Genomic DNA, 25,082 nt, shown 5'->3' on the forward strand with positions numbered 1-25,082 from the left:
CAACATTATGATCTGTAATATTTATACTTGATTGAAGAGTGATAAATGTTATTATGAGTTACTGATCTGTTTTGGATATATATTATACCTTGCAACAATTACAAATAATTTTGGATTATGGGACATTGTAGTAGGAATTGGGTTTGACTTGAAAATGTAGTGTCACAATTATTCTGTTTGTTGTCTTCATTTTGTATGTAAAGGTACTTCCATCTTACTTCAACAATCAGTTATATACAGTATAGAACATAAACACTTGTTAGTATAGATGTAGATCTCAGCAGTGTTCATTGCATGAATAGTTAAAGTTTTTGAGACTAGTTATGGAATTTTTTTTAGCATATGGAGAAAGTTGTACGGCAAAAGGAGCTAGAATCTCAGCTAGCCAAAGCTAAACTGGCAAAGGCTAGTATAGAGCTGAAACAGGAACGAGAAAGTTATTTAAATGAGAAGAAACAACTACTGGAAAGCGTTAGTGAGCTGCAGAAACGTTGTGCAGAGCTTTCTTCCAATGAATTGAAACTACGTTCAGAATTGGTTCTTTATACAAATAAGTATGAAGAGTTTCAAACGATGCTTGCCAAAAGTAATAAAGTTTTTACTTCATTTAAAACTGACATGGACAAGGTAGGAATATTATTGAAATACTTCTCTCACAAGTTCTAAAAATAATGCTGTATAGTTTACTTATTTTTATAAATAATGAGAGAAAAATATAATTTAATCATCTTATTAGTTCAATATTTATAAATTTAGTTTGTTTTTTTAATTAGAGGTTTTATTTATATTACCAAGATGAATAGTATTTTTCTGGTTAGTCCATTAAAAATTTTATGGTACAAGTAGAAAGAACAGTGATAAAAACTACCTTGTTGATAAGTAATTTAGATTTTATTTACATAGCTAATGAAAAGTAATAGTTGTTTTATAGTACAGGTTTATGTTCTTATCTATTTTTTTATAAATTCAATAAAATTAGTTTTTTAGCTGATTCCAAGTTGTGGTATTCATTATAAATAATAGTGGTGGTTCATAGTTAACTATGTAAAATTCTTTTCATAAAATTTTCTTTTAAAAGAAAACAAACATTTAAAAAATTAGTATGTATTAACTTAGCACAGTAAAGATTTTCAGTTTTATTTCTTTCCTATGAAACAGATGTCAAAGAAAGTAAAAAACTTAGAAAAGGAAACCAGCCAATGGAAAATGAAATGGGAAAATAGCAACAGAGCCCTCATAGACATGGCTTCTGAGGTAAAAATTAATATTTGAAGATTTCTGACTTCTACTTAATCCAGTCTTATAGTTTACATAATATTCTGTATGTCAAATGTGTTTAATAACACTTTTGCAATGGGTTTGGTACAAAATACACAAGTTTGTATACACTTTTGCATATGTTAAGTATTTATACTATAGCTTTTAATGCAGTACATGTACCCTCACAAAACATGATAGTTACAGAATATATCAATACTTCATACTTTTAAGTGATTAACATTATAGATCAATACTGTCAACAGCTTTTTAGGTGTGTAATAGGATATATCCAGTGGTGTAACTACATTTTTTGGTCTTCCTCCTGTAAAAAGTTATAAAGGCTTTCCAATCAAAATATAAATACAAAATAAATTTTGTTTACTTTGTAACAAACAGATAAATAGTCTCACATTGTTTAAACAGAAGAATAAGAATCACAAAAAAGTTATAGCCTACATTTTTATTTTTCCAACCTTTTTGGCAAAAACATCAGAAAGATGTACAAGATCTAATTCTTTGGCTGTTTTTCTTTCTACAGCTAAAGAGGGAAGATCATTTAACTACTTTTGAATCATGTTATTTCTTAAGTGTTTATAATTTTGTAGTTTACTGAATAATTGTTCCCTCCTCACTACAGTCACTGGTAAAGTAAAAAAAGAGAAAAATCACTGTACTCACTTTTGAAAAATCACTTTCCACAAAACTGTATTTAATTAACAATAAATCAGCTAATTCCTCCAGGCTTGTTTCATTAACGTCATTTTGAATAAAAAAATTGTGCTTGCCAAATGTAATGAAAATTGGCTAGATAAATCCTCACTATAGATTTTTTTCCAGTCTCGTGTCAGCTTCAGTTATATTCAGATTATTTGGTTATAAAAACTAAACTTATTTTGTTCATTTCAACAAAACATATCTGTATCTATATATTGACTGTCTAGTGCAATTAATAACAGGAATGTTGAATATCTCCTCTATTAGTGAGTTTGCTGAAAAGCTGTTTAATTTTTGGTTGGCACTTTTATGAAAATTTAAAATATATCCCACTAACTAATAACTTTGGCAGCTTCTACTTTCAAGGATTAATTAATACATGAACATGTGACCTTTTAAGTTTGATGTAGTAAGTTTTAATGCTGCAGTTCCTTCATAAATGTCTGAATTCATTCTCTTTTTCTTTTTGTAATATACTTAGCACCCAACTAATTTCTGAGAATATCATTCAAAGCATTGCACATATAAATAGAAAGTAAAAATTCAATATTTTGTCTTTTATTCGTACAGCTTCTCTTTAGTTTTGTTTTGTACTTTTTAATTCTATTGCTGTGAAAGTTTAGAGTATGTCTAAATAATATAGTTTTACAGTCCTTAATGCATTTGTTTATTCTAACAGACCACATTGTAGGTTTCAATTTTTTATTGTAACTTTCAATTTACCTGTAAAATGTGATAACAAATCCCATCTGTTTATGTTATATCCAAAAAGAGTAATTATATTGTATGTAAAACTATAAACAATTATGGCCAGAAACAACATTAACTACTAAATTCAAATAATGGCTAGTCCGATGAACATATAATGTATTTTGTTGAACTTGCATAATTCTTGTTTGAACTCCATTATAAATGCCACTCATTACATTTGTCCCATCATAACCTTATCCATGGCATTTTTTTTATAATCAACATTTGTTTCAATAGATCTGTTACCTGATCTGTCATACTTTTTGCTGTATGATCTGAAAACTTGTGAAATCTTAAAAATGATTCTTTAATGTTGAGTTTAATTGTTTCAAAGTTTTCATTTCTTTGAAAATGAACATTTCTGAATATTACAGTATTTTTACTTTTTCTAGAAATATCTTGTATCAAAAACAGAGAGATAAGTGGGATATGTATCAATTTCAGATGTTAATGTTTTATCTTAATGCTCTCCTAGACCAGCATATTGCAAACTTTTTCAGTTCACAGTGCCCTTGGTATCTCAGCAATTTTTTTCACAGTACCCTTAGGCAAAAAGAAAAACCTAACAGTTCTGTTTATTAAATAGTTAGGTCCAAACAACTTAATACTCAAGTATTTATGTCCTAACAACTTAGTAGACCTTTGAAAGAATAACACATGTAAATTGAAAGTAAAAATAATATTTTTATTTAATTTTTGAATAACCACAATTACTAATTGGATGTGTGCACCTGTTGGGTACTGCACAGGTTCTCAAATCAGATTGGGCACTGCCACCCTCATTTCCTGTTCTACATTGATTTTCGCTTGGTACTTGCTTTTTATCACAGTAACTGCCAAAAAACCAGTTTCACAGAGATATGACGGCAGAAATGGAATTTTCTGAGCTTTAGCACTTAGCTGCAGATATTAGTCTTTTACTGTTTTAAAAGTCTTGTCACAGAACAGCTCAATAAGATTTTCTTCTTCTGCAAATTCTGATGGAGCTGTAGCCTTGAATGTGTCTTGGATCCATGCAAACCTCTCTACATCTTTTGGAAAGTTATTTTCAAACCAATCACTGAGTTGTGTTAGGCGCTCCTCAAAAACAGATGCAACAAACTGCTGCAACAGGAGGAAAACAGTCTTTGCCACCAACTTCATTCATTTTTCTTCTCCATAGTAGTAGCTTTTTTCTGAAGGTTGAAACCTTCTCTCCAAGTTTCACAAAGTGCGTATTGCTTCCCTGCAAAGAAAGATTCGACGCATTCAGTTTTTCGAAGAGATCACTCAGGTATTCTAATTTTAACAAAAAGTAAATATCCAAAAGTTTTTAGCACATTCATGTTCTTCTTATTCAAGAAAAGGGTGGAGTTCCTGTCATAATTTGAACACATCAAACAGTACATTCCCACGAGAGAGCCATGGCGAGCTGCAGTAGTACAACAAAGATGTGTGTTCAGATCCCATATCCAAACACAGTTTTTTAAAACCCTCTCCTTCTGTGACTGAGTTTTTATAAAGTTCACCACTTTCAACACAGTTTCCAAGACTAGGTTCATTGAAGAACTCAGGTGCTTTGATGCAAGGGCTTCTCTGTGGACCCACTGCATCAAGAGCTTTGCTTCATATGAGCACCTGCAATCCTCCATAACAGCCAGACATAGAGTGACCACCACAGGTACAGATACCAATGCACTTAGTCCAGTCTAAGTTGTTTTCACACACAATAGTGTCAAGGATCTCAAACAAATCTTGAGTCTTTGTACCTGCAGTGATACTTTTATAAAAGAGAAGGTCTTCCACAATTTTGTCACCATCCATGAACCATGTGTAGCAATTCAAATGAGCATTCCTGTTACTATCTGTAACCTCATCTCGCTGTAACCCAAATTCCTTTCCTTTCATTTCTTTAATTAGCTGATCGTTGAGAGCTTCAACCACGTGCTGGATTCTACAACTGATCGTATTGTTGTATAAAGGCACCTTTGAAAGCAGTCTTCCCACAGAGTCACCAACCATAATGTTCACCATATCCACTGCAGTAGGTAAAATGAGTTCTTCTGCAATGGCTTTTTACCTTTTGCAACTCTGTATGCCTTCTTGTAGGATACCAGCAAAGCATTGCTTGGTATTGAAGCTTGTTTAAAAAATGTATCTTTTTTGTTCTTTCAATTCTTTTAACTTTCTGGTAAAATAATCACGGGATTTACTAGCCATGTTAGAATGATTGGTCTCTAAGTGGCATTTTAGTTTACTTGGAAGCATGCACTCTGAAGTCAAAACTTTTAGACATAATAACCACTGCAGACACATCAACCAAAGCAAAACTAAAATCTAGATAACTAACTATCTGGTCTGTGGTTTGCCATCCTTTTCTTCACTCCCACACTTATTAATGTTCAAAAATCTTTCCATTTTTATGCACAAGGACTAAAAATCAAAATAATTTACTGTTCTTCCCTAAACCTCACAGACATTTGATCACAACACCCTCAGTTATTTTGATTACTGATGGACCCGGAGAGTCACCAGGTATTTATATACAAAATCCAAGATACAAAAAGTACGAGAGGTTACTAGTGTTGCTGAAAGTACAAGAAAACAAAAACATATCACAAGCATTCGAGAACATCATTGAAAGGAATATAGTAGCGATCTTATGTTAAAACTATAAACTACCTCAAGCTAGTAGTTTACATGGTATCCAACAAATGTCAATATCGCTGTGTTTACCTCAAATCTGAAATACCCTGCAGTGCCCTAGGGCACTACAGTGCACAGGTTGGGAACCACTGTCCTAGACAATGAATTATTTTATTCTTAATTTTTGTACTCATGTATTTTATGGAACCTTTTGGCATACAAAGAACTTGCTTCATAGTATCACTTTATTTTGCCATCTGTTCCATTTGTGACAGAAAATTCCCATTGTTCATGATGACTACAAGACACTAATGAATTTTTTGAAATCATGAGTGTTTCATTCAATAATTGTTCTTGTTCCATTTTATAGAAAGGTGCCTCATGTTGAATTCTTTATCAGTAGTTTTTTTTTCATCAAGTGATTGTAGACAGAACACTGTAATATGCATAGTACTGCAACTGTTTATTTTAAAGTCTTTTTTTTTTCCAATCCTGGATTCTACTTCATCTAACTACCATGCTTAGACCACTTTCAGGGACCTTGTTAAAATGAAAGGTCCAATAAAACATTGCATGAAGTACTAAAATTAATATAAATGGATAGTTTTTTTGTCACTTTATTATATACAATGTAGTTATAATCTATCTAGCAATTATTGAAAAATATGTAACCAGAGACACTATTATTCTCAAGAATTGTAACACAAACTATGACCTTGGTGTAAGTTGCCTTTACCTAAGGATCAAATTACAAAACTAAAGAAACTATATATATACATATATATATAATTAATTTCAAAAACAGTAACTTCAATAAAATAAAAAACATGCAATAAAACAAATTTAATTCTGTAACTTTCTGTGTATTACAAACAGCAACTTGCTTTTCTTGGAGAAGCTTACATTGAAAAAGGTTTTAGTTTTTGTTTTGACCTTAGCATAATGGAAAGTAGATAATATGAGAAAATATAATCCCATGTTTCAAATGGTGTGTATATGATTTAGGTACCTTAAGAAACAAGAAATTGACAAAAATAACCAAAAAGTTGAATTTCACTGTTCTTGATACCTCAAAATTCAGCTTACAAAAATTATGAACTTATTTTTAGATGTAATAGTGCATATTTATTCAAATTATTTGAAAATTCTGAAATAACATGCTAAACGTGTGGCCTTATGATTTGATAGCAATAAGTATGGTAAGTTAATAAAGATGAAAATTAGATCATAATTCATTGCTATCACCAGTGAATAGACAAATGCACAGTATTACCAAATGGAGATGACTGAGTATGTCATTTTAATCCTTTTGCTTGCTATAATGATATTCAATAATTATGTTGCATCCTCCATGACATACCCGAGTGAACAGTTGTCTTCTTACTTACTTGCAAACTCTTTTTTTTTAATTGGTGATACATGGTGTACCAATGTTATCTTGTGAATTACTACCAGCACTGCAGTCTCATGAATGGCTGTCAGTGCCCCTTCCTATTTGGTACTAAAACACCATCTGAGAAACTCTGATTTGCTGTACCACCAACTCTGTATATTGTCGTTTCTACTTCATGGTAGTTATGTCAGTTAGTTTGGTTTAGGCGAGTAACAACATAGACCAACTCTGTCAGCTTGTTTTTAGGTAACAGGATAGATTAATAGTATCAGCATGTTTGTAGATGTGTAACAGGTTGGATTAGCACTATAAGCATGTTTTTAGGTGATAACAGAATACATCAATACTATCAGTGTTTTTAAGTAGATTATAGCTTACATCAACAGTCATCATGTTTTTATGTTAATAACAATACTATTAGCTTATTTTGAATAATAGCAGAATAGATTGGTATTATCAGTTTGATTTTACTTATGTAACTGAAAAGATTATCTCAAGCTAGAATGAGTAGCCAGAAATTTTTTTTTTAAATGACAAATTTGATCATTACTTTCAACATGTTGCTTAGTGTATAACAGAATAAGCAAATAGTGTTAGGATATTTTTAGATAAAATATGGAGGGTGTTATTAATGACAGATATGTATAACTTATACTTTAGAATTGGACGTTATCATAAAAACATCTGTGAAGTTAAATGCTATGGCTTTAATAGCCAAGTTGTGAACTTTAATCTGGTTTGTTTACAGTTTGATTCCAATATAAAGTGTTAATCAGGATAACCATATTCCCAAAAATGGTGAAAAAATAACACATTTCCAATATACTTAACTATGGCGAAAAAAAAAAAAAGACTGAATATTTTGGTAAAACTTTTTACCTAATTCCATGTACCAAAAAGTGTCCATTCTATGAAAAGTTTATTGCAGGAATTTTTTATTTTTATTTCTTTAGTCAATTCATTTACAGTAATTTCTGGTTTTGGTTACCTTACAGAAACAAAAGCAAGATCAACAGCTTATTGTAGCACATCAGCGTATACTTACTTTGGAAAAATTATGTCGTGCCCTCCAAACAGAAAGAAACCAACTTCAAAGCCAGCTGAAAAATCAAACCAGTGATTCACCACAATGTTAGTAATATTTTCTTGTTGTTCTAAAATAAAACTATTATTATGATAATTAATTTGAGCATGTATATTGTTGAAAATACATTGTTTTGACAGTCTTGTGTGATTTTGGAAGAAATTATGAAAGGCAGATACAAGAAATTGAGAAAATTATTAGAATAAAATTAATATTTTCAATTATACTACTCATTCATTTTTCATTCTAGAGTAGATGCAAGTTGTCTGTCTATATAAAAATTATATCAGATTTCATCTAGAATTCAAGCACGAGCCATGTTTTGTGAATGATAACAGTAATTTTGTCAGTAAAACAAAACAAAATATTAATTTAAAAATTTTATTCACTTTCAGACTTAAGAAAATGTGAGAAACCAAAAAAAGAGGAAAGAAATATGACTTGTAGGGACCATTCAATCCTCAACTTGATGACAAGTTTTTAGTTTTGTTCTGTATTGTATCATTAACAAACCTATGGCCCACATTTACAAAACCACTATTATGCATATTTCATGCTTGAAGTACTATACTGCATCTTTTAAATTTAATGATCACTGTTGCTATAATGCAAGTTTAATTTCTTTGACCAAATATTAGCAGGCCTACTTATTTACATAAACTAATTTAAATCACATTTGGGGTGTATATCTGGGGAATCTTTGTTAACAGTTCTTGCAAAAATACCAATTCCCTAAGGGTTGTTCGAAAAGTTTTAACATTTGTGCAAACCTGAGGTGATTCATTTCATAACATTTAGAAGTTGGTGTGACCAGCTGTTTAGAAAGTTGCATCATGTACATAGACACTGAATCATATTAAATAATTTTGCTTTTTTACCTTTTAGAAAACTGAATAGTAGTAATTATATTACATTCTATTGTATAAGTTAAAAATATATTTAAAACATTTATGCTTATTTCAATTCGAAGATGGTCTAAGTGACTTTTTTTATTTACAGTGGAAAAGAACAATGAACACCCTCAGTGTTGTGTCTCCAGTAGTCCAGAAAAAGAGAATCCAGCAATTTCCACACAAGAAGTTAATTTGGAACAATAATTGTTCAACATTTTCGTTTAGCTGTAGTTGGAAGCAAAGCATGTTAGATTATGTTTGTGTTTACTAAGATGTTTTAGTGTTATCTATACTTATTACCTTTCATGAGTGGCATGGGAGTGTTCTACATTGTTATGACTACATACAGCATTCAAAAATTTTGCCACCATTTAATAATGTCTGTAGGTCTACTTTCAACTAAGACACAATGGCCTAAAAATATAAACTTGCATTTTTGATTTGTTTTTTAAACCATCAAATAATTTTTCTTACCTGAAAATTTTAGTTACTGTAAAACCATTGTAAAATAAATTTGTTTGAAATACCAGAATTGTATTGTATCATAAACATGTATATGCAGTACTTGTAATAAAGTGCCAAAATTTACTGATAGATACTGACTGAATTGTAAAATGAAAATATATTTAACCACCCCAACTAAGTCACTTTAAATGCACAAAGACTTGGTTACGTACCATGAATTTTTAGATAATTATAGAAGTTGTTATACCAGTGAACTTTTGTAAATTTCTTTGTGTAAAAGAAATTATCAGTGTTCAGCAAAATGCTACTAAGAAAGATGTACTTCCTCAGTTTGGAAGTGCTAAATTTATCAGTTTACAAATTTTGGAGGATATTACTAATTCTTTCCCAGAGGGCTATTAGTTACACTTGTTTGGTCAGTCTTTACCACATTTAAAGGCAACCAATAATGTCTTTATTATTGGTTGGTTTTAAGTTCTTAAGTGCAGGCTCAAGTTTCAATGGTAATCAGTAAATGGCAATTTGTTTACTTGGATTCATCATTATTGGTACTTTAAGTTACGCTCAAACACAAATGATGTTGCATTATGACCCATAAATCTACCACAAAAAAAGTGAACCCATGTCTGTTTCAAAAACAAGGCAAATGTGTTGTACTATTGGTGTGTTACACATCCTCATTTAATAAACTGTTAACAGAAGTTTATGTTGTTACTTGAAAAATATCAGATTGTCTTTAATCCAACATGCATGAGCTTGGTCCATTGAACCAAGCATGTATTAAAGTAATTTTGCTTTGATTCTGACAAGAATATTGTGAAAAATTGTCATTTTAGTAAAACATACACGTCTGTTACACACAAACTTCACGTTAGAAATATTTGCATTTCAACCACATATTAGCAAACAATTGACTTCAAGTATTAACAGAAACACAATTTAAGGATGACTTTGAATAATGTATGTAATCATAGTAACAGTTGTCAATGATAGAAAATCAACCATTTCAGTAACTACACATCCAGTTCCTTCAGTTAAAAACATGACAAGTCTTGAGCTACTTTACCTATAAGACTTGTAATACTGAGTATTAAAAGAGTTTTAAACCTAAGTATTAAATGTTCATTTCTGTACTAGAAATGGCATCACAAAACTCCCATTGTTGGTATTCAGTTTAGGAAGACAGTTGAAGAATAAATGTGATGTCCTGTAAAACTATAGATGGAAAGACTGCATGTAAAATATATTAAGTATTCAGAACAGGAAAAAAATGCATTACTTTTCAGACATGTACACATTTGAATAATTTATACACATTGTCTACGAAACTTAAAAAGTCGTTAAAATTATAATGTAATGCAGACCTTGTTTAGATTCAGTTAATTGAATTTTTAATGCAGTGATGTACAAGTTAGGTGAAAGCTCTCCAAAGCATGCAAAGGTTGTAAAAAAAAAAAAAAGCAACGAAGACTGAAGATACTGATGTTATTTACTTGGACTACAAACCCGTGTTTTGGCTCCGTGATGTTTCCTAGAATTACACTTGAAGTAAAAATAGGGATATGTAGGTAGAGTAAACAGTCTACTGCTACTAATTTGGCTTTTTTCTTACAAACGTTTGCAGTTTACCGTCTATGAAAAAGATTACTTAATATAAAAGCTTTATACATTGTAATAATAATAAACAAATAAGTAACTAGAACAACTGACCACATGCATTACTCTGAGACGTAAAATGAAGCTGCAACCATATTTGAGTATTTATAGTTCCTATCTAACTAAATTTCCTACATAATTAATAGCAATGTGCAAATACATGTCTTGTCTAAGACAACTTCAGTTGCACATACATTTTACCTGTACAAAACTTTTTTAAAGTTTCAAGCATTGTATAATAATTAGGTAAGGCATGGCCAGGTTAAGGTCCTCCACTTGTAATCTTAAGGTCGTGGTTTTAAATTGCTGTCACACCAAACATACTCGCCCTTTCAACCATGACAGTCCATCTAAAAGAGTAGCCCAAAAGTGGGGAGGGGGTGATAACTAGCTGTCTTCCCTGTAGTGTTACACTGCTAAACTAGGGGTATTGACCCCACGTTTACATTAATTTAATAAAAAGGTAGTAGAATAACTATTTAAAAAACAATCAAGATTATATCCAGTTGAAGGTGTTATTATAGAGAAACAAATAATCAATAAAAAGCTCAATATTTCTTCAGCATATTTTATTACAGTTCTCCACTTTACATGAAAACTTCCTTGACAGTTTAATGTTCTCTCTTTGCATGAAGACGTCGATCTCTCTCTTCAGCCACAGTAAGTCTCACACCCTTTCCACGAGGCAGAGAAATGTAAGGTTTATTGCCTTTTCCTATGGCAAAAATGTAGTTCAACCTACACAAAATGCAAAGTTGTTTAATTTCAATCTTTTAGTTTTTACCATTATTATAAACACAATCACAATATTTTAAACTAAATTTCACACAAATATACAACTTGTAAATTAAAAACCCATTAAACTTTCAGAACTACTAAAATGATGGCCATTAAAATTACAAATCTGTCCCTAACTATTAATAAAGTTAGCATTAATTTTACTACAACTGCTATATATTAAATGTGTGACATCTGATTTAAATATCAGTTGTCAAAACAGGAGTACCTCAGCAAGACTAATCAGACATTCATAGAAAATCATGAGTAGAAAATCTCATCATTGGCACCACCATTTTATGCTAATTTCACCATATTAAACTGCATACTTTCATGTTGCAGAATCTTTTTAAAAGCTAGTTTTATAAAACAATTGATATTTCATCTCACTATACTAAGAACATGCTTCTCCCATAATACTTTTGCCTTTATGTTAGTGCACATTTTTAATTTAATAGCAGTTCCTTTTAATTTTTAATGTTTTCAAACTGCTAACTTTATTCTTAGTTGTTAACTTGGATTTAATGGTATACAGTTATACAAACTGCTTCCAAATTCCAAATGCATTATAATGCTTAAACCAGTGTAAAATACTTCACAAATCTGTGAAAACCAATTTTTAATCATTTGAATATAAATTTGTGTATATCTTTTCTACACACCTAGTGGCAAAAGTATGTCCCTGGGCATCTTTGACATGGACAATATCAAAGGAACCTGGATGTCGCTCTCTGGAAGTGACAATACCCACTCGTCCCAAGTTGTGTCCACCAGTCACCATACAAAGGTTACCTAAATATTATTATAAAATGCAACTAACAAGATATACCTAACAAATACAAGACTGACAAAACTTTCTTATAATACTAAAAGTTTGGAAATAGGCATAAATGATGGTTTAACTAAACCTTTTCAGATATTGAACATATATTTTTAATATTCAGATTCATTTCATTTATAACTGATGTTTCAATTTTAAAGTTTCCTTAGTTCCACCCAAACTTAGTAATTTAAGTTAGTCTTCTTGTAGCACAACTGTTAATACAATTTGTTACCTGAATCAAACTTGATAAAGTCCATAATCTTTCCTGTGGCAATATCTACTTGAACAGTATCATTCGCTTTTACAAGAGGATCAGGATAGCGAATGGTCCGGCCATCATGAGTTGTCAGGAAAGGAATTCCTTTAGGCCCAACTTGTACACGCTTCACCCTACAAAGCTTATACTATATATATAAAAAAAACATTTACTTACACATTTAATCTAAGATACTATTCCTAAATTGAATAGCACTAATTTATAAAACACGATTTTATTTAAACACGGTCTCAGAAGTTATCTAAATAAAACAAAACTTCTATTTTAGTTATTTAAACATGTTCCAATTAGTGTTAAGACCTCTTACCTTTGCCTCTTCTGCTGTGATCCTATGTAAAATGAATCGACCCTTTACATCATACAAAATCCTGAAATATTCCCCAGTCTTCTCAATGGTGACCACATCTGTTTAAAAACATTAATTTAAGAAAACTTGTACAAAAAATTCTTATGAACAACCAACAGTCTTCAGTGCTTACAAATAAACACCTAGAAAGGTTAGTAAAATATAATTTGATATTCTACTAAGTACAACAAAAAATATATCTGAAATAAGCACAAGCATATTTAAAGCAAAGCAATTAGCAACTTTGAAAATTACAAATAAAGTGTAGCAGTCTCTCATAAAACAATCTAATAGCAATGGAGAGCACACAAAAAACAAAATTAACTGAATTTAAACCAATGACATTTTTCATGAAGTATAACCACATTGAAAGATAAAACATACAAACATATCTTTACCTTTCAGTTAAAAAAATCTAATAGAATTATACAATTTAATAGAAATATTGATGTTTCTTTTTTTAGACTTGCAATGGATTTTCAGAAAGACTGGTTACTGCACATTGCTACTGTTAAGACTGCAGACTGACAAGGTTACAACACAAAGGGTGCAACCAATAATCATTTGAAATGGTGTAACCAATACCTTACCTCAGGCTAAAAATTTTTTTTTAAATAAATGTGAGTGGTTATGATCAATTTAAATCTACAAGTAAAATCTGTAGATGTATGAAGGTAAAACTTAATGGAGCAGCACAGAAACAAAAGTTAGAAAACACTAAATGTTACAAAACATCAACTCTAATATTTTCCAACTTTATCAAATTATTTTTTAAATCTACATTTCAGACAGATCAGATGCAATGAAGTTTAGATCAGTCTAGCTACTCAATAAGCACTTTGACCAATTAGCTTAAGCCTACCATTACAATGTAGAAAAAATAATCCAACTCACTAACTCATAAATTAAATATTTATCCTAAAAAATGTTAAATATGATGTTACAATTGATATTTAGGCATTTTTAAACATTTGATTAAATCTTCAGTAGTATTCAATTTTTTGCAGAAAATATTAAAAACAACTTAAAATGTATTTTCTCAAATTTGTTCTTTAATAATCTCATGAGAAAATCACACATATGCACATATGCAAATAACAAATTTGAGGAAAAAAACAAATGCAAATTTGAAGATTCAGAGTTTGTGTGTTACTTTTGCAATATGAAATTCTAAGAACTTTTTGTGCCTACTTTGGGTTATGCTTTAACAGCAAAGTGTCAGAAAAAGCGACCATAAAGAAGACCAATTAATGTAGGCCTATATTGACCACAAGTGAGCATATCAACTCATTTATAGCTTCGAAAAGGCCAAAGATACTTTCCTTATACACATCACCTACTTGTAACTCAAGAATTCTAAATTAATTGACAAAAATATTTTCTGCTTAAAATAATTTATTTTACAGAAAACTCAAGAAACTTACCCATGAAACCAGCTGGGTAGTTGGTATCTGTTCTGACTTTACCATCAATTTTAATCAGTCTTTGCATAACAATCTTTTTTACTTCAGCATTTGTCAGAGCATATTTCAATCGATTTCTCAGAATAATTATGAGGGGTAGAGACTCTCTCAGTTTGTGAGGGCCAGTACTTGGTCGTGGTGCCTAAAGTTAATATATGCACTTCAAAATTTAATATGAAATTTCAATGTTTCCTCCAGTTTGTTTAAAATACTTAATAGAGATTACACTGCAATAGTAAATGCATTATAAATTTTTTTTTTACATCAGCTACAAAACAGGATCATACTGATCATTTGGTTACAACTGACTTAGCAGCTACAAAAGTTCAAAAAGGCAGTTGCTTTTGACAGTTTTTCTCCAAAAGCTGTAAATGTGATAAATGTAGTTAACAAGTCTCACTGTATAATTAGTAAAAGAATAAGGAAACCTAAAAATCAATTTACTTCTGTAACCTACAGACTAAATATTTCTTTTTAATTCACACAACACTTTGAGCAACAGTGATGTCGAGAAACCCACCTGTTGAGAAATTTATATGCAAAAATGGCTCGTTTGGGTTGAGAAAATATTTTACATAGAAGAGCAAATAACGTTTCGACCTTCTTTGGTCATCGTCAGGTTCACAAAGAAAGAGGTAACTGACCGGAAGCTGACCACATGTTTTAAAGGGGTTGTGTAACTGTGTGTCGAAATGTAGAGGGCAGTATTAGATGTTTGAATATATAATTTTATTTTATATATTAATATAGGTATAAAGGCGTTCCTTTATATTGGTTTATTTTGGGTTTAAGTTGTTGTATAAGTAAGGCTTCTTTAATTTTGCGTTTATGTTTTTCTTTATTTAGTATTTGAGTGTTTTCTATGGTTATGTTGTGTTTATTTGACTTGCAGTGTTGAAAACGTGTGAAGGTGACTTTTTATGTTCTTTGAATCTGGTTTCCATTTTTCTACTTGTTTCTCCAATATAGATTCGTGGCAGTTATCACATTGTATTTTAAAAATAATGTTGGTGTGGTGTTTGTCGGTGTAGTTTTTACATAGTATAGACCTCAGTTTTATGCCTGGTTTTTGAATAAATTTGGTATTAACTGGAATGTCATATTTTGTTACTAATTTTTGCCAAATGTTGGTTATTTGTTTGCTGATGTTAGGAATATATGGTATACAGCAGTATATGGTTTCGTGGTTTTTTGATTCGTGAGCTGTATTTACTTTAGTTGGTTGATTTTGCTTTTTGTCTAGGTGTGTGCGTATAATGTTTTCTACAGTTTGTGGAGGAAACTTATTGATGTTGATGAAGTGTTGTTTTATTTTGTCTAATTCATCGTTAATTTTATCTGGTGAACATAGTTTTATGGCTGTGTTTATTTGGTTTCTTAGTATGTTGAGTTTTTGTTTTGTTTCATGTGCTGAGTCCCAAGGAATGTATAGTCCAGTATGGGTGATTTTTCGATGGATTTCTGTTTTGAATTGTGTATCAGTTCTTGTAATTTTGAGGTTAAGAAATGATATTTGATTGCTTTCATGTTCACATGTGAAGTTAATGTTGGGATGTATAGAATTAATGTGATTGAAAAAATTAAGTATGTGTTCTGTAGATTTGAATCCCGCAACCGTGCCATCTACATATCTGTACCAGTATAGTGGTGGATGTAATGCTGTGTTAATTGCTTGTGTTTCAACTTCTGTCATAAATATATTGGCTAGAACTGGTGATACTGGGTTGCCCATGCTTAGGCCATTTGTTTGTATATAGTTTTGGTTGTTGAACATGAAGTTTGTCTTTATCGTGGTGAATTCTATGAGGGTTGCTAACTGGTTACTGGGAATTCTACAGTTGGGTTAGGGTCTCGGATATAGAGTTCTGAGGCTATCTTGCAGGCTTCAGTGGTTGGAACTTCTGTAAAGAGGGATATAACATCGAAACTGGCCATTAAGGCTTTATGATTAAGTTGATTTAGATTAGACTTGAAATTAAAAGTCTTTGATGAATGAGCTGGCTGATGTTACATATTTGGAGAATGCCCATGCTATGTATTTACCAAGATTGTAATTAAACAATTCATATGTGGACATTATTGGTCTTAATGGACAATCTGGTTTATGAGGTTTGGGGATGCCGTATATTTGCGGTGTGCGTGAGTCGGTTTTACGTAAGTAGGAATAAAGTGTTTGTGAAATTGTGTTGGCTTTTTTCATTTGTAGTAGTAATTTGTTCAGTTGCGTCTCGAAATAAATATTTCCTGATTCAAATCAATTTAAGTATAAAAAAAGTAAAACCTGCAGATAAATGAAAGTAAAACTTTTTGGAGAAACACAGAAAAATTTGGGCCTTTCTTCATTTTTCTTGTAATTAAAATTGTTACTTTAAGTAAATTCTGACATATAAATGTGCATTTCAAACCTGAAATGTGCTTTTTGCTTCAGATAGAATTAACAATTTATACACTTTAAAATGGCTGGTATGAGTAGAGAAAGCACTATGTAGAGGAGCGAACAAAGTTTCAACCTCCTTTGGTCATTGTCAGGTTCATGATGACCAAAACAGGTTGAAATGTTGTTCACTTCTCTACATAGCTCTTTCTCTGGTTACCAGCCATTTTAACATATAATTTTCTCTACAACTGCATTATCTCATCATCACGGGTTAACAATTTATTCAAATTGTTAAAAATTAAAACAAAGAGAACAAAATTAATCATTACTGACCTAAGAAACTAAAATGTAATGCCTAGTACAAATCACAAGATTAATAATAAAGGAACAACGCTTTTGTCCACCTTCCAGCCATAATATGCACACAAATATTATTCCACTTCATGTAATTTTTACAATGTAGAAATTTTGGACAGTTCAAATAACAAAGTTTTGATTAGTCTAGCTAATCAAAAAAGAACTTAGCCCAATTAGCTTAAACCTACCTTTTGCAATGTAGAAAATTAACTAAATCACGAACTCATATTAAAAAACTAATTTATCCTAATCAAATAATTTACATATGAAGTTACAATTAATATTCAAGCATTTTTAACACCTGATCACACCTTGTGCAGTATCCTTTACTGTTTTGCAGAAAATATTAGTTTCATTTAACATGTATTTTCAAGTTTTTTTTGGTAATCTCATGAGAAACGTACACTCAAATGCAAGCAATGAAGAATTTGAAAAGATCAAAAATATAAATCTGAAAATTCATAATTTATATTTACCTTTTGCAATACACAAAATTCTAAAAACTTTTGTACCTACTTTGGGTGATGCTTTAATGGCAAAGTGTCAGAAAAAGCGACCATAAATAGGACTAATTAATGTAGACCTATTTTGACCACAAGTGAGCATATCAACTCATTTATAGCTTCAAAAAGGCCAAAGATACACTACTTCTCTAACTCAAATGATAAAAACATTTTTTGCTTGTAACAAAGATCAAGATATACATATAAGTACCTAAGAAAAACTTAAAAAACCTCCCCATGAAGCTAGCTGGGTAGTTGGTATTTGTTTAGACTTTACCATCAATTTTAATTTCTGCACTATAATTTTTTTTTTTAACTTCAGCATTTGTCAGAGTGGAATATTTTCATAAATTTCAAGAAAATAATACCAGTGAATTACTTGCATAAGGTTAAATGTGTGATTCAAGTTACAAAATGTGGTCACATATTTGGTACTTTTTTCTATAAAAATGTTAATGATCTTTCCTACTCCTTGCCTGTTATGTTTTGAAAGGGTGTCTTGACAGGTATTATGAAGTGCTGTTCTCACCACATGTATAACTATCAAACTTGTGACAATTTTTTAAAAAATGGTTCAGTTCTTTTCCCAATTAAGCTCACATCAAGTCATTTTGTAACTGGATCCTGTCAATATCTTTATTTCAGCATGCTTCTTGTATCATACCAAGTTTCATTTATAGCCTTAACTAGAAATGCTTTGTCATAAACATTACAGATTAAATGACATGAAAAGATGAACTTGCAACAACAGTTTTGGGATATATTGGATTTGTGGCATATTCATTAGAAGATCCCTGTATTAGACTAATAGAAGTTTACAACTTCATAACACCAAGACATCAAAAGTATTACTTTCAAATACACAACAGCCATAAATGGTTTAACACTAAGCATCATGTTATTAGTTTGGAAACTTACCTCAGAAATAATTTCTAAGTTTAGCAACATTTCCTTAAGACATAGTCTGTATGTCAGTTTCATATCTGATCAAGTGGCACATGGGTTGATAGCATACATCATACAATACATCATTAATTCACAGTACTGAAATGCCCATACAAAAACCAAGTAGACAATGTAGACAAACTGAACATAATAAACAAAGGAATGCAAAAACCCATATTTTTAGTTTTTATTTCCCCAACTCCCATGCAAACTTGTCAATTTTTTCTAACCAGACAAATTAAATGAAATTCCTGAATATGTCCAGACTTCAAAAATATGGCGGAAACCCTGATAGCACAACTTCAAAAAAAATTTAGAACAAGATTTCAACATACAGTATTTCATATAGATTTATTTTAGTTTGGCTCTATGCTGTATGAACACTGCTTATTTATGCTATTAACACTTTCTGTCAGAGCACTGATGAGTTAGAGATCATGTTAAGAAACTTGCTCACTGGGATTTATAATCAATGTAATGCTATGAGAAACCACCATCATTAACAGCTGATAAATTGCTAATGTTTAGTTTTATCCACCGAATATTTTGTATAAAACACAAGCTTCTATTTATGTTCTATCATGAACATAATTATTAGGCCCACTGTCACAGAAATGACACCTTTACCCTCACACATTTTCTACTAACCTAAGAAATAAACACAGACAGCATGCATGAAAAGCACAATCTTTTAAATTATATACAAATATTCCAACTTTGCATTCATGGGTAAAATATTCCACATCTTTTTCCTATACGAGTAAAATCTTCATTTAAACTTGCTGTATACTTCATTTTACAAAAACAGTTTATGTATATTCCTTCTAAAACAAAGAAAACAAGGCCTGTTGGTCTATTAGTACTGTCCCATTCACTTCAACTCAAAGCCAACCTTGGTTACTCAAATTGTTATTAAATCCTTTTCTTAACATCTGATATTTACATCATACACCTGAATACAACACATTTCAAAGCCAACCAGTTGGAAATGTAAAACTGTTTACCCCAAAAGTTATGAGAAAGCTTCATAGGGCTCAAAGTGTAATCAACTTATTTTTATATCTTCATGAAATTATCGACTATGAGCAAATACACAATTTTTATACAAAAATATTGTTAATTAAGCATTTCAACTAGACTTTTTTAACTTGTGAATCTTCACGACAAACTTGGAAACTCACCAAGTATAACACAATGCTTTACACCAATGGTGCCATTATCTATTTTTCTGTACCATACTGAAGTACTTTCAACAAGCAAGAAATGTTTCAGACACTCCTACTGCCAACAGTAACATTTCAGTTATCTTACTTTTCATGTGCTTAAATAATTAATACATATCCAAGGCCTTAGACTTGTTATTTTTGTTTAAATTTATAGAACTCTAAGCAATAAATATACAGAAAGAAAACAATGATCTCTCTCTAGTACTTATACTATGTATACCTAACATGCTGTGCATAAATTTAACTATAAATCAAACTTCATATGAGGAATTTATATACAAAGGAATAAGCAATACAAAACATTTGGTATTAATATGACTAAAAAAATTTCATACTTGATTCCAAAAGTATAATAAATTTTAAAACTACACATACTTACAAAGACACCACCCAACTTGTCCAACATCCATGATTTTGGAGCATGTAATCGCTTCAAATGCTTTTTCGGTCCACGAGCCTAGAAATTTAAAATCAGGCTTTATTTTAAAGCAGTAACAAAGGAAATTTTGGCCCATCTAGGCTTTCCTCTTATTTACAATATCTTACTCTGTTATGCAATGAAAATCCTTTCCTTATTGCCAACAATGCTTCTAAGATCATTTTTCAATCTCTTCTAATTTTCAACTTTTACCACACCTTAAGATGAACAAACAATTCAATAAATTTTTAAACTGCCTTAACTAGTCTCAAAGATAACAATTTCATAAACTTTCATATACTTGTCTTATCAGATGCACTCCAAAATTCAGTAATACTAACCAACACTGAAACTACTAAAACATCACTGTTGGTCAATGCCAAAGGTATATCTGAAATACTTTCAATTTTTCCAAGATAGACATCAAAACATATTTTCATGTTTTCATGGATGTTGCATATTCAACTGCATCAATAGAAAGTCAAATATCTTGTGTTCAAATTCACATTTGTATATTGTTGCTGAAAAAAGTATTTAATCCTGCAAGAATTCTACTACAAGTATAAAACACATTTTAAATAAATTACATTTGCAAGTATCAATCTAAGATGAGTGAAGGCAATGTACATAATGAGTGACATTAGTGCTAGTTTAATTTTTAAATCAGATCTTAACAATTTTGCAACTTGGGCCAAAGTGACAAACAAATCTTTCTTGTTTTAGTTGCTGTGTTACACAAGTTATTGCATTTTTGTTTATTCTGGCTGAGAACCTGTGCTTAAAACATATCACCAGTTTAACATCCAAGTTTTAACCCCCATAACAGTATAACATTACCTGAAGTTAAAACATTCTGAACTTCACACATTTTCAGTATTGTCACTGCTTTTTTCAATAAATTCTTAATCTAATTATATCAAGATCATAAAAATGTTATTTTGAGAAAAATGAAGTTAAAGGGTGGCAGTTCATGTTATCAATATATACATTTATATTTAAGTGAAATGTTGTGTTATCAAGGTATAAATTTATATTTAAGTGGAACATTACTACAGCATCATTTGTGTTCAGGGATGTAAGTGATATCAATTATGCAGCTGGCCACAGAAAAATTTCTCTGCTTCATCTGAAACAGCTGGGTCATAAGTGTACTCACTTTGCTGTTTTTTGCCCCTTTAGCAAGATGACTACTGCATTACCAGGCAAAATCATGACTGACAATGCCAGTCATAAGTGCATTTTTCAATTTCAACAGTTCTCACAGCTTTGAGCCAACCCTGAAACAATACAGGAAGTCAATCACATGCTGACTTTAGAAACACTACACACTAAATTGATGTTTGTATTGAATTTTGGAATGCATCCATTTTTTTTCCTTCTCTTCTTGAGATCTGAGTTTATGAAATCCAAAATTTAACAATCTTTAAAAAAAAAAAAGGTGCTCTACAAGTAAATCCATATTTCAACCTAATTCTACATACAAGTCCAAGACATCAGAACCATAACCACATTACATTCTGTACATTCCCTATAGCAGATATATAATCAATATTTCAAAATATGCTAAACTATTTTAAGCAAATTTATGATTTAATATTATGTATGTACAAGGACCCAAACATTTTTACAACAAATGAATGTTTTAGGACAAATATTAAACACCATTATTGTTCAATACTAACATTAAGTATGTACAGCATCAAGTAAATCATATTTGCTGAGGAACATTAATCTGACAATTTGTACACATAAATGCACAAAAATATCTTTGAAATTCTACAGTTCAGCTAACTATCTGGCAATGACAACAAAATTATAATGTTTATCATAAAACAACCTGAATTATTTATACAAATCTAAAACTAAGTTGTAAGTTTTTGAAACATTGCCTCATTCTTTCAAACATGCAAGATTATATCAGTTACAGTAAAATTAACAAAGTGTATGATATTGAATTGCTGATGTGGTAACCTAAATCTTTACCAACTATTTAATGTGATTCATAGTCCCCACTAACTCTAAGGTAGTGCAGATAGCCCTCGTGTAGCTTTGCTCAAACTTCAAAAACTCTAGGGTATGCTCAGTTCATCAACATGTTTCACTTTCTGCACAGCAATAACTTTATATTACATTCTGGACTTCGTCCAATTCTTATCAACACTGAAAAAAATATGCCAATGTAGCATTTATTAAATTTACTTTGCCATAGTGAAGATGCTCAGACTAAACAGTTGTTTCTGAAATATAAAGGCAATACTCAGCTTTCTACCAAGGTATTTGAAGCATATTAACTACACTTATAAAATTTCGAAAAATCAAATATCCTGTTTCATCGCTTTGCTTAGCTTCATAATAGAGCCTGTCTTCCAACAAAAAAAACAAGGATAGCAATGCATTTATCTTCACACAGGTGATATTTAATTCATATTCCTGCACCTTAACCACTGAAAAAGGAAATTCAAAACGTATGAATCAAGCATGCCCCTAGAGTCACCCTGTCAACACTTTTTCCTAATCCTTTTTCAATACTTCAATATCTCTTAAACTGAACTTTGCCATTGAAATACCTGATACTTAAGTCTACATAATTTAACAGGTTTTAGTACATTTTTATGCTATTACAAAATTAAGTTACAAGTAATACCCCAGAAGAAAAAAAAGCAAACTCAAGCGATTTTACAGGGATCAATTAAACAATCGTAAGAAAAAATTAACGACGGTTGCATCAACACTTTAAAAATTAAAAAAAACCTAACAATCAGACGACTACCATCCTTATTTCACAAAAAAATTGTATAACTCCTGTTCTTTGCTCATGTTTCTGGTAACTTAATAATGTGACATATTTTACAAACGCCAGTGCGCTTAAAATTATAACGTGTATAATAAATTGCTCTTAACAAAACTGAATTTACATAAATCTTGATGTTAGTCACAATTATATTATTTGATTTTAATGGATATAATTCATTCACTATATTCTACCTTACCATATTACTCCACCACAAGAATGGAAAAAGAAAGAGAACCCAGCATGCTCTGCGAATAGTACTGATAACTGTTGACTGTTAATATGGCCACTAGAGCGAAACTATTGATATAAATTACAATTGTTTCGAAAATTTATTAATTGTTTTTATTGCAGTTTCCAAAATTTTGCATCACTGTAAATTAATCCAAAATATGTAAAAATTATAATGATGTGTTTCGAAATTATGAAATTAAGATTTAAAGTATATGAAATGTTGATCTGCTTTAGTATTATTCCTTAATATAAAACGAGTATCAAACTATGTATGTTTCCATAAACCACATTACAAGATAATTCAAAATTATTAATTTAAAAGGAGGAATACTCAAAATTGCACAAAAACAAGTTGAATTAAAATGAGTAGATAATATTTTCAATCCTACGACTAGGAATTCAAAAAACTAAAAACAAACTAGGCTGAAAATAGTGTCTACATTATTTTTTCAAACTACAATTCTCTTTTCTGACACCACATTTACAATACTTATCGATTATAATGGCGTCACAATAGAAATTTGTAGCTCCAAAAATTAATGTAGACTCTATTTCCAGCCTAGTTTGTTTACTTTTTAGCGTCCTTAGTTCTATACTTATAAATATAGCCTTTGCATTTGAATTTAACTTACTTTTTTCACGATCACTATTCCTATTTTACATTAACAGCTTTTAATTATATTGTTTTTTTCTGTTTTATGTCTGTTTATAGAAATTACGTTTTAAGCTACGTAATATTGAATGTTACATTTCTTTCAACAGTTTACTGTTGCATTGGATTTTCCCATTCAACCATTATTTAATGGGCCAAGTGTGCCTGAGGTTTTCGTGTAAACTTGAGTCTAACAATAGTCAAGTACAAAATAAGCCTCTCACAACAACATTGCATATATTATGTATTTATAGCCATGTAATTCAACTTTGAAATGAACTAACTAACGAACTAGCTTGGCAGTGGTTTAGGTTTTATATCTCCCGAACTCCGGATCGACTGGCGAGACAACCAAGGGCGCTCATAAATATTTGTTTCTCTTCAGTTCTGCTCGTGGAACTAAGGTTTGGTTCTACTCGAAAATAATAATGGTATTATTTGAAGTTACGATGGATACCGAATTACTTGAGGTGGTTTAAATTAGCATAAACATTAAAAGTGAATGGGGTAAAGCTGTAAGATATGTGAGACAGGATGGAAAGTAGAAAACAAGAGCTGGCTTCGCTAATTAAAATGGTAGCTTGAAGAATAGTTCGATGGTCCATGGAAGATGAAGAAAACCAAGGCTATGATAAAGCAATGAGTATGTGGTCGACTACTGATTAGAAAGTGGTTACCTCCTTACTTGTGGAGACCTGTAGTCCTCGATAGGACTCGGTGAACAGCATGTAATTTGGATATGGTGACAGCTTCATGTGAATACTAGATGTCTGCTGGAGATATAACAGGACGGACGTCCATAGTTACTCCTCCCGTCTACCCGCGCTTGGTTGAATTTTTCACTTTGACATTCAGAGGAGTGGGCAGAAATTACATTGCGTCAACATCGTCTAATGACCATTGAAATGGTTTGTATCAGTCAGATAGTCGGATGCCCTCGGTCCGTGACTTTTCTCAGTCAGCTGTTAGTTGTTGGGCGAAAATTCGTGCCAGGCAGAAACCCGACATGCTGCGTTACTGACGACGTTTGTGGGATGTTCTCAACGTTGGTCC

The 25,082-nt window shown here is 31.0% G+C and overlaps 3 protein-coding genes across 3 annotated transcripts in view; 2 read left to right on the plus strand and 1 right to left on the minus strand.

Annotated features, from left to right (window-relative positions):
- The window catches only part of LOC143240266 (uncharacterized), a 50,785-nt gene extending 41,472 nt beyond the window's left edge, over positions 1–9,313 (plus strand). Inside the window, exons 6-9 of the mRNA XM_076482437.1 lie at positions 340–627; positions 1,159–1,254; positions 7,738–7,873; positions 8,826–9,313. Of these exons, the coding sequence (XP_076338552.1) occupies positions 340–627; positions 1,159–1,254; positions 7,738–7,873; positions 8,826–8,923 (618 nt within the window). The 3' untranslated portion in view covers positions 8,924–9,313. The remainder of the gene's footprint in view (positions 1–339; positions 628–1,158; positions 1,255–7,737; positions 7,874–8,825) is intronic.
- Positions 1–25,082, plus strand: part of RpL24 (ribosomal protein L24) — a 399,722-nt gene that overhangs the window by 284,165 nt on the left and 90,475 nt on the right. The window lies entirely within an intron of this gene.
- RpS4 (ribosomal protein S4) lies at positions 11,393–23,421 on the minus strand. Its single transcript, XM_076480449.1, has 7 exons — positions 23,343–23,421; positions 20,314–20,391; positions 14,488–14,668; positions 13,025–13,122; positions 12,673–12,844; positions 12,280–12,409; positions 11,393–11,578 (listed from the first exon to the last, which is right to left on the minus strand). Exons 1-7 carry the CDS (start codon positions 23,343–23,345, stop codon positions 11,452–11,454), a joined length of 789 nt encoding a protein of 262 aa, XP_076336564.1. The 5' UTR covers positions 23,346–23,421; the 3' UTR covers positions 11,393–11,451.

This window comes from Tachypleus tridentatus, chromosome 13 (assembly GCF_004210375.1).
Source record: "Tachypleus tridentatus isolate NWPU-2018 chromosome 13, ASM421037v1, whole genome shotgun sequence".
Lineage (NCBI taxonomy): Eukaryota > Metazoa > Arthropoda > Merostomata > Xiphosura > Limulidae > Tachypleus > Tachypleus tridentatus.

Excerpts from the sequence above, each read along its gene's own strand:
- RpS4 (XM_076480449.1), bottom strand. Across the intron at positions 12,845-13,024 it reads TCACAGCAGAAGAGGCAAAG|TATAAGCTTTGTAGGGTGAA; the intron begins GTAAGAGGTCTT and ends TTATATATATAG. Across the intron at positions 11,579-12,279 it reads GGACATACTTTTGCCACTAG|GTTGAACTACATTTTTGCCA; the intron begins GTGTGTAGAAAA and ends CATTTTGTGTAG.